This window comes from Otolemur garnettii, unplaced genomic scaffold (assembly GCF_000181295.1).
Source record: "Otolemur garnettii isolate 467f Iridium unplaced genomic scaffold, OtoGar3 scaffold00094, whole genome shotgun sequence".
NCBI classification, from domain to species: domain Eukaryota; kingdom Metazoa; phylum Chordata; class Mammalia; order Primates; family Galagidae; genus Otolemur; species Otolemur garnettii.
In genome coordinates, this window is record NW_003852489.1 from 3,862,367 (window position 1) to 3,877,466 (window position 15,100).

Sequence of the window (15,100 nt, forward strand, 5' to 3'; positions counted from 1 at the left end):
GTTTCCCCCTTTTAATATGGTTTTATCTTGACCTGTTTCTCTCATCTCAAGGTTTTGTTTTGGCATTTATCACTTGAATCACCAAGATCATTTAGCCAACAGTATTTTTTAAGCCCAAGATGGCAACTCTGTAACTGCCACGTATATGATGAAAGAGTACAAGAATGGGCTTTATTTTCATCTCAAGAATATTTAAATTGAGGGAAGAATTCAGCTTTTATTGTTAAAATTTGACAGGCATCAAGCACATGTGATAGAGGAATTGTCATCATAAAGTCCTTCTAGTAAAGTTTTAGGTGACCAGTGACTTTGTCAATTAAGTCTGCTGGTCCTGGCCCAATTCCTAGGACAGTTCGAGAGCCTGGTGCAATCTGAGTACGTCCAGCATCTTGGATTAAACTTACAGTCAGTCCCAGCATCTTTGCATGGGTCAATAACTCAACCAGGGTTTCTTCATCAGGAGCTTTGACCACCACTTTGGGCTGGCCACAATATTCCCACTGTTTGAGCACTTCAGGGTTTTTCCTTTGAATTTGCTTGTAGGCAGAAACAGCAGCATGAGAGCACTGGGCAGCCACTTTTCCTTTTCCCATCTTTAAGTCGGTTCGAACCACAAGAATCATTTTGTACTCCCCATTTTCTCCTAAGATGCTTGCTTCAGTGCCTGTCTCTGTGTCTGTCTTGCTCGTCAAGCCTTTGGAAAGCATCCCAAAACGTACTCGGAGGCCCCAGCCCAGGCACATACCACAAGCAACTCCAGCAGCCAAGGTGAAAGCACCAGGATGAGCCAAATATTCCATGACCAAAGATTTGGAAGGCATCTTAAGGGAAAGGAAAAAAGTTATCACTAAGTAATAGTAAGGTATATAGACGTATCAGAGAAACACTTTAACTATAAGCAGAAAGCAACATTTTAGAACTATATGAGGTCATCCAGAAAAAAGGTAGAATGTGTTTTGGATCTTATGCATGTAGCCTACTTCCACTCCCCACCTCCCACCTCCATGTACTAGAAAAGACTCAAGCATCTATATAAAGCAGTTTAAATCATTTAGAATTTTTTTTTTGTTTTAAACTGAGACAAAGTCTTGCTCTATAGCCCCGGCTGGAGTGCAGTGGGGACATCAAAGCTAACTGGAACCTCAACTATGGGGCTCAAATCATCCACCTACTTCAGTCTTCCAAATAGCTAACACAAGTGTGCACAACCATGCTTGGATAACTTTTTTTTTTTAAATGTTTTGTAGAGACAGGACCTTACTATATGTTTTCCAGGTCAGACTCAAACTCCTCTATCAAGCACTCCTGCCTCAGCCTCCCAAAGTGTTGGGATTATAGGTATGAGCTAACATGCCTGGCCATTTTGAATCTTAATGTGAACAAATTCACATCAAGTTCAAAAACTCTTCCTCAGTCTTAAGTCCTGCGGAGAAAGGAAATATTCTTACCAAGATGCCTAAAAAGATCTAAAGAAACCAAAAATAACTCACCCTTTTCTCGGAATACAGTGCAATCTGTGTTTTTACAATGTGTTAGTTTTTAATGGAGGAGGTATCAAATAAGTTCTCCTTAGAAGAACCTCAAAGAAATTTCCCACTGTCAGGTTAACACATTGTTGACCAGTCCACAAGTTAACTCATGTTTTCATGCCCACGATGCTGACTGATCACAAGTTAACTTGTGTCTGCACATGCATTAGCTATTGCAATTTTTAAAACACAGGGGAGGCACAGCACCCATAGCTCAGTGAGTAGGGTGCCACCTACATACACCGAAGCTAGCGGGTTCAAGCCTAGCCCAGGCCTGCTAAACAGCAATGACAACTGCAACCAAAAAAAATAGCCAGGCGTTGTGGTAGGTGACTGTAGTCCCAGCTACTTGGGAGCCTGAGGCAAGAGAATCCTGTAAGCCCAAGAGTTTGAGGTTGCTGCGAGCTGTGATGCCACAGCACCCTACTGAGGGTGACATAGTGAGACTCTATCTCAAAAACAAAAGAAAACAAAAGAAACCCCACAGGGTAACGCAGGATACTGTAAATGTTTTTTTGATCATGTTCAGTTGTGTTCACTCTATCATAAAATGTTATTCTAGATATTCAGGTTTTTAATCACAATTTTAGTATTGCAAAAATTTCAACTGTGACGGACTGTGATGGTGAAGAATTTTTCAATGAATTATATGCAGATGCTTTATCTTGTTCTCTGAGTGATTTTGAAGTATTTTGTAGTGATCTGGAAAATGATAGTTTATCAAAAGACAGTTTTATCAGTCTTACATTAGCCATCAGAACAACAAAAAAGAAATATGACAGTGAAAGTGGTTTTGAAGAAGAGTGGATTGAAAATATTACACTAACCTTGGAGAATTACACAAATATCTCAGGTAACTGTTGAACTCAGTGATCCATAGCGTATCAGTGAATGACAGATTTACCTTTTGATGATTTTATTTAGTTTTTTTTTTTTTTCACTTTGTCATCCTTGGTAGAGTGCTGTGGCGTCACAGCTCACAGCAACCTCAAAGTCTTGGGCTCAAGCAATTAAGCTCAAGTAGCTGGGACTATAGGCACCTGCCACAATGCCTAGCTATTTTTTTTGTTTGTTTAGCAGGCCCAGGCTGGGTTTGAACCCACCAGACCTGGAACATGTGGCTGGCGCTCTAACCACTGAGCAACAGGTGCCCCCTATTTAGTTATTTCTTGAACCAATTTATACCACCACCAAATAGAATAATTTTATAAAAACTGCTAAAACTTTACTATGGATGGAAGTTACCACTAGTGACCTAAAGAAGTTTCTCAGTTTATTGATATTAATGGGACAAACAAAAAATCACATTGGAAAGATTATACTGGTCAATAGACCCGTTGATTGAAACACCAATATTCCCTAAAACTATGACCAGAATGAGGTTCGAGGAAATCTTTCCATTTTTTTTCATCTTAGTGATAATTTATAAACTACATCTAGTGAAGACAGACTTTATAAAATCAGGCCTCTTCTGGATTACTTTATTTCACAATTTAAGTCTTTACATATACCTAAGCAGGAATTGTCCCTAGATGAAGCAGTGGTACCATACAGAGGACATATCAGCTTCATTTCACTTTCATATTCAATTATGGAATAACAGCCAGTGACACGGTATAGCTTTGGCATAAAACTGAGTCAACAACATGTTAATGGACCCTCATGAAGTGCCTTACTGCACAAGGATGCTAGAAATCGGGCAATACGAAATTGTCCCATTGAGCGTCTTAATACATATAGATGCTTCTCAACTTAACAATGGAGTTACAGCCCAATAAACCCATTCTTTAATACACCTAACCCACAGAGTTCATAGCCTAGCCTACCTTATACGTGCTCGGAACACTTACATTAACATACAGTTGGGCAAAATCACGTTATACAAGGCAAATAAAGTGTTGAATATCTATGTAGTTTATTAAATACTGCACTGAAAGTGAAACACAGAATGGTTATGTGGGTACTCACCATTAATTTACATAGATAAAAGCACACTACAGAAAGTTGGAAGCATTGAAATAAAAATAATTACTGGATCTCTCGCTTCTGCCGAAGCTTGAGAATAGCCGGTAGAAAGCAGTGGGGCGCCAGGCACAATGGCTCATGCCTGTAATCCCAGCACTGTGGGAGGCTGAGGAGGGAGAATCGCTGGAGCTCAGGAGTTTGAGACTCGCCTGAGCGAAAGTGAGACCCCAAGTGAGACCCCGACTCGTGAAAAAAATGGAAAAACCCAGCCAGGCGCTGCGGCAAGCTCCTGTAATCCCAGCGGCTTCCGGAGGCTGAGGCAGCGGGATGCCCACAAGCCAGGAGTCTGAGGTTGCAGTGAACTACCAAGCCGCTGCACTCTGCTCAGGGGCACAGGGTAGGACTCTCTCTTGACTAAAAAAAAAAAAAAGAAAGAAAGCAGTGGGGCATCAACACTTGATGGTTTAGCAGTCATAGTGTTCTTCAGGAAGATACCAAGTTTTGACTGTACAGTTTGTTTCTTCTTTTTTTGTTTTTGAGGCAGAGCCTCCAGCTGTCCCCCTGGGTAGAGTGCTATGGCATCACAGCTCACAGCAACCTTCAACTCCTGGGCTTAAGCGAGTCTCCTGCCTCAGCCTCCCGAGTAGCTGGGACCACAGGTGCCTGCCACAACGCCCGGCTATTTTTTGCTTGCAGCTGTCGTTGTTTGGCAGGCCCGGGCTGGATTGGAACCCGCCACCTTGGGTGTATGTGGCTGGTGCCTTAGCCGCTTGAGCCACAGGTGTGGAGCCATGTTTCTTCTTTTCATTACATATTTCCTGTAGCATTCAAGAGCATTCTATATTTGCCTATTGACTTTTTTGAATGTTTCATAAATGACATCCATTTCTCTTAACAACCACATACCACTGATAGCAGCAAATGCCTCTGCCAGTTTCTTTGCTGTGAAATTTCTTGGTGCCGGGGCGGCACCTGTGGCTCAAAGGAGTAGGGCACTGGCCCCATATGCCGGAGGTGGTGGGTTCAAACCCAGCCCCAGCCAAAAACTGCAAAAAAAACAAACAAAAAATTTCTTAGTGCCTTAGGTATAACTTCTTCCTTTGTCTCAGCTTTTGTTCTTTCTTCTTTCAGTTTGATTAGCTCCTCTATGCAAAAGTCTTCAGCCACAATTATCCTGTGTAACTGTTCCTTAAAAACTTCAGTGCCTTCAGTATCTGCACTTGATGCTCACCACTGACCTTCACATTATGAAAATTGTTTCTTGAAGTGCTAGAACCATCCATGATTTGCTTCAAATACCTATATATACACATAGGGTCACTGTTATGCTCTTTTAACATATTGAACAGACTTCTTGCCTTAGACTGCATCATCAGTAGGCTAAGTGGTATGTGCTTCTGTAGCTGGTCTTCCATCCACATAACAAGTAATTTTTGCATCATCAAGTGGCTTGGGTCTTTTCTTTGTGATGACAGTGGATTTAACCAAGGCTGATGATTTATTTCACTGCATCAATGATTCACTTCTTATCCTTTAAGATAGTTGAAATTGTAAACTGTGAAAGTCTAAACTCACATGCAAAGGACATTACTGGCTTGCCGCCTTCATGCTGGGTAATGTCTTGAGTTTTACCTCAAGAGTAATTGCCGCTGCCTTCTCATCTCACCAGAAACAGGAAACACAAATGGGTACTTTGTAGACATCATGAGATGTGAAAACACAGGACACAATATCCAAAAAAGCTGGCAACACAGTTGAGGATCAGGTGCTTTCCCTCATGGTGGCATGGCTGACTGGGAGCTGAGGCTCAGTGCCACTGTCCAGCATACAAGGGAGCATCATACCATATGTCACTAGCCTGGGAAAAGATCAAAATCCAAAACTCGAAGTACAGTTTCTACTGAATGGGTATTGCTTTCCCACCATCATAAAATCAAAAAATCTTACACTGAAGACTGCACTGAATTTTCTGTAAGTATAACTATCATATAAAACAAAAGAATACCATCATTATTTTAGAAAATTTGGTTCTCTAGCAAAGCTGTTCATCATAGTTGAGTCATTAATAAAACACCTGTGTCAGTCTACATTTGAGGCCACTGGATTGATAATGCTTCCCTAAGGAGGGTGGCGGGTTCAAACCTGGCCCTGGCCAAACTGCAACAACAAAAAAAAATAGCCAGGCTTTGTGGCAGGCGCCTGTAGTCCCAGCTACTCAGGAGGCTGAGGCAAAAGAATTACCTAAGCCCAAGAGCTGGAGGTTGCTGTGAGCTGTGATGTCATTGCACTGTACTGAGGGCAACAAAGTGAGACTGTCTCTATAAAAAAAAACAGGGCCACTATGTTTATAGTGCTTATGATCAGCATAGCATAGATGACAGCCATGGAAATACTTATTTTATCATAAATTTCCTTCTTATTCTTTTTTGTTAAATTATAGACATCTTTTTGAAATTATGTTAGGAAGATTATGCAGTATTTATCAAAGAGTTCCAGCTCAGGATAGTATGTAATTCATGTACCATAAAATTCACCCTTTTAAACTATACAATTCAGTGGTTTTTAATATAACATATCCACAAATTTGTATGACTATGAGACTATCTAATTCCAAAATATTTTTACTGCTCCAAAAGGAACCCCTTTATCCATTAGCAGTCAATTCCCATTTTCTTCTTCCACTTGCCTATTCTGGACATTATATAACCGTAACATTTTTCAAGGTTCACCCATGTTGTGGTACGTATCATTACCTCCCTTCTTGTTATTGATGAATAATATTCTACTGTACAGATGTACCACATTTTATCCACCCATCGGCTAATGGATATTTAGGTTGCCACTCTGGGCTGTTATGAATAATGCTACCATGAGGATTTGTACATTCAGTTTTTTGTGTAAACGTGTTTTCACTTCTCTTGGGCATATACCTAAGAGTCCAATTGCTGGGCCACATGATGACATTGTTTAAACAACTGTCAAATTATTTTCCAAAGTGGCTGCACCATTTACATTTGTTACAAATGATTTGTTATAAAAAGTATTCTTATAAAAAGATTCTCAACCCCACTCTGAATGGGTTGAGAATCAACCACTGTTCTAGTAGCTCAAGACTCAGTCTCCAATTCAGAAACAAATGAAAAACCAAAGCCTTTGCAAACAGATCTGCATATATAAATCACAGCTCTACCAAGGGCGAGTCTCAAAAATAAAACTAAAATGTTCAAACTAACACTTATTTCTTCATTCTTTAGCATGTTCTAGCTCACATCAACCTGATCAGATTATCATCTAACCCCCTACAATAGTGTGTCAGTCTAGCCCTTTTTCTATATACCTCCTACAAGGGAAACAGTAAGGCCAGTGCTTGAGACTAAGGTAAAAATAACCACTTTTAGTATCATAGATAATCCTGAGTAATGACAGAACAATGAAACAAATATGTCCTATAAAACTCCCCTCTTGGTGCCTTCAAATTTTCCTGACTAAAGCACCAGTTTCACAGTTGCTCTTGATCCCACGGTTTTCCTGAACCACATTCTGCCCCTTAAACCTACTTCACTGGCTACCATCCCTCTGCATTTTCCATCCTAAAGAAACTTTTCCCTGGCCATGATCAGTGGCTTACACCTCTAATCCCTGCACTCTGGGAGGCTGAGGCAGGGAACACTGGAGCCTAGGAGTTCAAGACCAGCCTCAGCCACATAGCAGTTTTGTAGTCTCTACAGTCAAAACAGAAATCAGCTAGGTGTGGCAGCATGTGCCTGTGGACCCAGCTACTCAGGAGGCTGATTCAGGAGGATAACTTTGAGGTTATAGGGGCCATGATGATTCCCCTACACACTAGCCCAGGAAACAGAGCAAGACCCTGTCTCACACAAAAACTAAATAAACTTTTCTCGAATCTTTTCAGACACTAAAGCCACTGTCTCATTTTATTATTCCTTCTTTTACCTCCAAACTTTTTCAATTACCTATCTCTATTTCTTCTAATCACCCTACTCAACTGCCTCTTTCCCAATCCACTGAAATTGCTAAGGAATCAAATGCTTCCTAATTGCCAACTGTAGTTGTCTTTTTTAGGCCTCGTCTTGAATTTTCTGCACCATTCACTGATCACTTTTAAACCTTTAAGTTTTCTGGCTCAGCACCTTAGTTCAGTAGTTAGGGCGCTGGCCAAATGCACTGGGGCTGGTGGGTTCCAACCCAGCCAGGGCCTGCTAAAACAACAATGACAACAATACAAAAAATCAGCCAGGCACTGCGGCAGGTGCCGAAAGTCCCAGGTAGTTGGGAGGCTGAGGCAAGAGAATCACTTAAGCCCAAGAGTTTGACGTTGCCAAGAGTGACACAGTAAGACTCTGTCTCAAAAATAAATAAATAAAATAAGCCTTTAAATTTTCATCTCTGGAATTCTTTAACCCAACTTTCACCTGATTCTTATGCTCTATCTCTAATAGCTTTTCAACGGTCTCCTCCAGTTTTTTTTTTTTTTTTTTTGTACATAGTGTTTCACTTCATCACCCACTGTAGAATGCCATGGAGTCACACAGCTCACAGCAACCTCCAACTCCTGGGCTTAGGCAATTCCCTTGCCTCAGCCTCCCGAGTAGCTGGGACTACAGGCACCCACCACAACACCCGGCTATTTTTTGGTTGCAGTTTGGCGGGGGCCAGGTTTGAACTAGCCAGCCTTGGTATATGGGGCCTGTGCCCCGCCCACTGAGCCACAAGGGCTGCCCAGTCTCCTCCAGTTCTACATCCTCTATTTGCCCCTGATACGTGTATTACCAAAGCGGACACATTTGGCCCTTTCTTCAGTATATATCTACACTGCCCAATAAAGAAGCTATGGGTCAATATGTGATTATACAAACTTAGATGAGTCATAAGAAGACTATTTAGAGATCTATTAATATGAAATATTCTAAACTTTGTCCTCAACTATACTCAGTAACTTTCCTCCTCTCTGAAACTTTCTGTCATATTCTTTTTTTTTTTTCTTTTGAGACAGAGTCTTGCTCTGCCATCTGGGCAAGTGTGCCTTGGCCTCAGTCGAACTGAGCAACCTCAAACTCCTGAGATCAAGCAACCCTGCCTCAGTGTCCTGAGTAGCTGGACTATAGGCGCGAGCCACAATGCTGGGCTAATTTTTTTATTTTTAGTAGAGATGGGTGTCTCACTCTTGCTCAACATACTGAGCTCAAGTGATCCTCCAGCCTCCACCTCCCAGAATGCTAGGATCACAGGCATAAGCCACCGTGCTCAGCCTAAACTATATGTATTTTTGATTTCTAAGTAAACCTAGACTTTTCTTTCTCCTATGTCCTACCGCATACAGTCACCAAATCCTATTAAATGTATCTATTTCTAACCTCTCTCTCTACTACTGGTGCCAAAAGTCTTGCCAAAGTCTCCAAAATAAACTTCTCTCTGTCTAACCTTCCCTTATTTACTTCACCCTTTTCCTAGTTCATCCTAATCCACATTATTGCTGTAAATATATTTCTAAAACACATGCAAATTCTCGTCTCAAAAATCATCAGCTACAAGTCTACAGAATAAAACATAAATCTCAGTATAAACTCAAAGCACTACACAATCTGGTTACAGCCTACTTTCTCCTCCCAACTTCCTCTTCTCTTACAAAACATACTGTACTATCCAGCCACCCCAAATTACGAGGTTCTTTCAACCAGCAATCTCTCCCCTAAAATAGTTTCTACTTTTCTCAAGTTAAAACAAAAAACATCCTATTCATCTAATTTAAATGGCACTGCCAGTGAAGTCTTTACCATCCCCCAGATAGGATTATATCCTGTTCAGAACTCCTACAGCACTCAGACATAATTACTGTACCTTCCCTGGGATGTTACAGGACTAAAAACCTATCTCCACAATGCCTCTGTGTGACTGAGGGAACAAATCTTCCAGTTAGTAAGAAATCATTTCTTTCCATGTAGAACTCAAAAGTCTGAAATGCTGTGGGTATTCAATAAATACTTAGCAGAGTTTGAGGCGTGCATGGTATTTTCTCAAATGCAGAAAGACAGCATCCATGCTACCTGAATGGAGGCTCTGCTGGGAACTAGAAATTCCCAGGTAAAGAACCGAAGCCCCCAGCGGAGATTAGACGGCAGACAGTTTATAAAGAAAATGAAGGGAGGGAGGGTTATGGAATGAGATGGGAAGAAACGTTGCAGGTGCAGAGAGAATGGAGACCGATGTACCTATCCTTCGTTGTGTAAGGAGCCAACCTACCTAAAACAACTCTTCTTCCAACTCGCGCCTTCCCTGTTCTTCGCTTCTAGAGAGCTACCACGCGTCTTCCGCGCCAGCTATCTCTTCCGGGGTGCCCGGACTACAAGTTCCGGATCAAGAACCACGAAGCAACCAGTCATTCTTCCTCTTGCCACACCCACAGGGACCTCATCAACCACCAACCTCCCCATTGAAATCCCGCGAGACCAGCCGAGGCTTCCCAAGGGCGGGGGGAACGTTTTTCTCCGGGAGGCGGGTCTCCGGCGCGATGAGGCGACTGGACCGGAAGTGACGCTAGGTAGTTCCGGTTGGCCGGAGCCCAGCGGCGGGTGTGAGAGTCGGTCAGGAGCCGCTTCCAGGATCCTGAGATCCGGAGAAGCCGGGGTCGGAACGGGTAGGTACGCCAGCCAATGCGGGGAATTGGGGGTGGAAGCTTGGGACTGTCCTCAGAGCGTGGCTTTTTCCGGACCTCTCCCACTTAGTGCAGATTGGGGACACGGTAATTTCGATTTCCAGCGGTATTTTAGGGCGCTGCTGATGCCGAATGTCTCAGCCTGGCAGTAGCCAGGTTATTTGGGACACCTTCTCAGGTTAGTCGCCGGGACGTTGAACCCAGACGCCGGACTCCTGACCGCGGACTTAGAAGCTACACTCTTTGGTCCTGGTTTCTCTAGGAACTTAGAGTGAATGGAGAAGGTCTTTCCCGCTGACGACCGAGCTGTTTCTCAGTCTGTCAGTTTGCTTCTTGTTCTTCCCAACCTTTAGCGCATGATGCTGGATGTATCCTCTCCTAAACGAAATTCAGGGGTGCAGGTGCCATCTAAAGCAGTGGTGGTACAGGTGGTCCAGAGAATGGGCCTTCGCTGCGTAGAGTCGTTACAGATATGCCACTAGTTTCATGAAAAATAAAGCTGTCTGCCTTTTCAAACCCCTGACCCTGTATTTCATTACAGTGGAGGTATTTGCAGTAAAACGTGAAGGTCGATTCGTCTCTAAAATTCCAAGAAGCCGTACGTGGCCCTGTATCACATTGCTAGATTATTTATAACCTTTAGTAGATTTTACACCATCATCTGTTTTTCCCCCTGCAACTCCATGCAAAAATGTAATGATATATAGATTGGCGTTGTTTGCATATCTTGTCAGTCTTCCTTCTTATGCTAACTTTAATGTCTTTCATTCCTTCTTTGGGCTTGTCAGAGATTTCGTAGACAGATTTGTTTTGCTTTGATCATTTGGAGAAGCTAGAGCAGGTATTCCTATAGTAATGACAGAGAATTTAATATTCAGGTTGCTACTAGCTATTATTTGTATTGTCATTAACTCTGATTTTAATTGTGTATTCTTAGCATAAATGATGAAGGAAGGAAAATTTTATTTACTAGGCAGCATTCTAGCATATTTTTTATTGACTTGTGGAAGAGTGATGGTGATACCTAGACAGATGCGATTGTGTAGGTATGAAAATCTTTCATATTATACTTCTTTGCCTAAATTATTTTAAAGCACTGAAGCATTTTTTTTACTTTGATAATATATCCTACTTGGTTACAATTGATTAATACCGTTTAATTTCTGTGACTTACCAAAAAAGCACACATGTAACCAGGTTTCTGAAATACTTCTCTAAATGATTTGATGCCTTTTAGCAGTTTACCTATTGCTAGTTTAATCAGTTTTTAATTTACATTACATATTGTTATCATTTTTGAGTTAGAAAATTATTTTCATACTTAATCTTTGAAATTAAGTGACAAGATTTTGAGATGTGAGATGATAATTAGATGTTTCATTAGGTAGATTTACTTATTGATTTTAGTTATCCACAAACCGATTATCCAGTTTTTCTTACTTTTTCAATTTCTTCTTGCCTTTGGCTTGAGTCTCTACTTTTTTAAGATTTTGCAGATTATTATTCTTCAGATCAGAAGAGCTGATTGAAGTCTGGGTTTCCACATTTATTGAGTAATATTTGGCGGGTTACCTAACATTCTGGGTGGTCTGGATTGTATTGATAAAAGTACTGCTTGCTTTATTTCATAGGATTGTCATAAGAATTAAGTGAGATGGTAAATGTAAAATTGTATATAAATAACAATGTGATATAATTTTACTGGTGGCAGCTGGAGATGTATCAGTGAAGAATATGTTTCACATGATCTTCTGAAAATACTATCACATACTCTGCTGAGGTGATCTTTGCCCTTCTTGTGAACACAGTAAAGCTAGCCAAGAATAGTTTGATACTATGATCCTTTGAATTAGTCACCTTCATTAATAGCTAGATGACTGGAAAATGAGTATAGTTTTTGCCTTTGGAAGTTTAAATCTGATCCTTCTTGGTCATCATGTATTATCCCTTGAAAATTTTCAAGTGCAGAAAAATCTCAAGCCTTGGTCGTCACATGTAGTTAACTAGAGGGTAGACATAGCCCTACCTTGCTTACATACATGCTAATTTTAATAAGAAACCTTATTGTTTCACTCGGACCAATATTTAGAATTAGAAGGAAGCTCTGTGAACATGTAGTTAGATTCTTCTCAGTTAATAGAGGAGAAAATTGGGGCCCAGAAACAAGCATAATTGGCTTGCCTGAGGTAATCTGGGTTAGACAGTGCCAGAACCGGAACTGTAACTAAGGCTGCAAACTATACTTTCTGGTCTGCGGTTTTCACTAGGCATCTGAATATGGTAATATTACCTGGTTTGCATGAAAATGTTTTCTCTTATGTGTTTAATGGAATCAGTCTGTCCACACACATAAAAACATGCCTACATGAACATTTTTTTTACAAGCTTTTCTTTCCTTTTATAGCTGGTTTAGTCTTATAAATTGTAGGATGGCAAAAACTGCTTGGGAAGATTTGCTGTGGGACTGCATTAAGAAAATTAGTTCTATTCTTCAGGATAGTTATTCTGAGTTCATGCTTCGTCACTATCAGGTATTGAGGTGTCTTCTTTCTGGCAAGTGTAAATGACAGAGGATCCTTGTAACACATGGCTCTACTGAGTAAATGTTGCAAAAGAGTAGGCGGGAGCTATATTAATTCCTTACTCCTGCTAAAAATATTTCCCCAAGCTGTTTATAATTTTTAATATTCTGTTGTGTTAACTGTCTATTATGTGAAGAATCATTTCTGTAGTTACTTCATTCTGGGTCATAACCATTGGAAAAGAGTTAATTCTTTGTCTTGTTGGACGCTCCTTTTGGTTGCATTGATTTCACAAAACCTGTTAACTCTCTCTTCTTTTTTGGAGATAATTGTTTAGGTGCTACACTAATTCCTGTTATTGCTCAGAAATATTGCTTTGTGTCTTTCTCCCTTTTGACTGTGGAAATGAACTGTGGATTAGAGAATCCTGACAAATTAGATGAATTGAAGTGAAAATTTTGCTGTAATTGTGTTAGTTGTTAATCTCCTTTCACAAAGTCTTGCAAGTATTTTTGGGAGTAAACTTTTAAACACCAAATATTACCCTCCAAATTTTTTTATTTTGTCTTGAAAGTGTTTGCTGAACTGAAGTTATATATTATGTAAAACCCTTATATAAACCTCATTTAAAAATACTATGCTCCACCCTAGCACAGTGCAGGGTGGATTATAGCTTATGCCTATAATCCTAGCACTCTGGGAGACTGAAGCCAAAGGATCCATGAAGTTCAAGAGTTCAAGACCAGCCTGAGTAAGAGCAAGGACCCCCCCTCTCCCAATCTCTGCCAAAAATAGAAAAAATTAGCTGGTCGTTCTGGCTGGCATCTGTAGTCTCAGCTACTCATGAGGCTGAGGCAGGAGGATCACTTGAACCCAGAAATTTGAGGTTGCTATGAGCTACCATGGCTTACGCCTGTAATCCCAGCACTCTAGGAGGCCAAGGTGAGTGGATCTCCTGAGCTCATGAGTTTGAGACCAGCCTGAGCTAGAGTGAGACCCCATATCTAAAAATAGTCGGGTGTTGTGGTAGGCACCTCTAGTCCCAGCTACTCAGGAGGCTGAGGCAGGAGAATTGCTTAAGCCCAAGAGTTGGAGGTTGCTGTGAGCTATGTCAACACAGCACTCTACCAGGGGTAATAAAGTGAGACTCTGTCTCAAAAAAGAAAGAAAGAAAAAATTATGCTCTTGATTTGCAGTATCAAGGCAGTTTGATCAAGAGACACTTGTCTGTGTCATATCAAAGGTGAAGGCATGTTTAAATTAAGCAAGGGCAATCCATTGAGTAATCCTTTCCCACTAAGCTACCTGTAATTGCTAAAGTGGTTGCTAGTATCCATTATCTTTTCAGGAGTACCCTGTGATGTTTCCTCTTGTTCTTAGGGCGCTTTAATGATAGCTTTGGTCTTTATATATTATCTGGAAGGACTAGGCAGACAGTGCTAAGAGCCAGGGATGTAAAGCTAGATTGCCTTGGTTCAAATTCACATCTAATACCTTGCAACCCTTTTACTAACTAATAAATAAACCTTTGGCTATCTCTGTTTCCTCTGAGACAATGAAGTCAGTACCTTTATTGTTAGGATTAAATGAATAGATTTAAGTTAATTCAGAAAGTGCCTATCATACTGTTAACCATGATCATTGTCATCGTGTGACCTCCGGAACTTTTGCTAAGAATGCTTTCCCAACGCTCTTTTGAAAGCATGCCTTTATATAGCTGCTTGCTTAATTATTATTTGCTTATTATTAATAAAGGTTAACTAAATAAATATCTCAGAGTATACATTTCATTTTGTGAATATTTTATTTTTTAATTTTATTTATTTATTTATTTGAGACAGAGTCTCACTATGTCATCCTCAGTAGAGTGCTGTGGCATCACCGCTCATAGCAACCTCAAACTCTTGGGCTTAAGCGATTCTTTTGCCTCAGCCTCCCAAGTAGCTGGGACTATAGGCGTCCAGCTTGAGGGATCCACAACACCTGGCTATTTTTGTTGTTATTGTTGTTGTTGTTTAGCAGGCCCTGGCTGGGTTCAAACCCACCAGCCCCAGTGCACGTGGCCAGCACCCTAACGATTAACCTACAGCTGCTGAGCCTGTGACTGTTTTCCAATGTAAGGAATTCTTAACCAAATTCTTAACTGGGGTATTCTTATAGACCATACTGTTAACCTTTTTTGTATAATTAACAGATTACATTATCTGTGTAAGCCATAACATGGAATTTGGGGATGGAAACCAAGAGTTCTTTCGGTACTTAATGATTTTTTCTAGTACGTTTTTTTCATTTGAAAGATCATTTTCTAGGCTCGGTGCCTGTAGCACAGTGGTTATAGTGCCAGCCACATGCACTGAGGCTGACGGGTTTGAGCCCAGCCTGGGCCAGCTAAACAACAACAGCAACAACAA

The 15,100-nt window shown here is 40.8% G+C and overlaps 2 protein-coding genes across 4 annotated transcripts in view; one reads left to right on the top strand and one right to left on the bottom strand.

The window, feature by feature from the left end:
* Positions 1-162: 162 nt before the first annotated feature.
* On the bottom strand, positions 163-9,926 carry PTRH2 (peptidyl-tRNA hydrolase 2). 3 transcript variants are annotated; one of them, XM_003795592.2, is made up of 2 exons: positions 9,756-9,926; positions 163-821 (listed from the first exon to the last, which is right to left on the bottom strand). In XM_003795592.2, the coding sequence occupies exon 2, from the start codon at positions 819-821 to the stop codon at positions 282-284; it is 540 nt and encodes a 179-aa protein (XP_003795640.1). In that variant the 5' UTR covers positions 9,756-9,926; the 3' UTR covers positions 163-281. The 3 variants fall into 3 exon arrangements, with proteins under 3 accessions (XP_003795640.1, XP_023372359.1, XP_012664225.2); XM_023516591.1 differs by lacking the exon at positions 9,756-9,926 and adding an exon at positions 4,853-5,016; XM_012808771.2 differs by lacking the exon at positions 9,756-9,926 and adding an exon at positions 4,401-4,500.
* Positions 9,927-9,952: 26 nt separating this feature from the next.
* Positions 9,953-15,100, top strand: part of VMP1 (vacuole membrane protein 1) — a 141,453-nt gene continuing 136,305 nt past the window's right edge. Inside the window, exon 1 of the mRNA XM_003795593.3 lies at positions 9,953-10,149. The gene's annotated coding sequence lies outside the window, so the exon portion shown is untranslated. The remainder of the gene's footprint in view (positions 10,150-15,100) is intronic.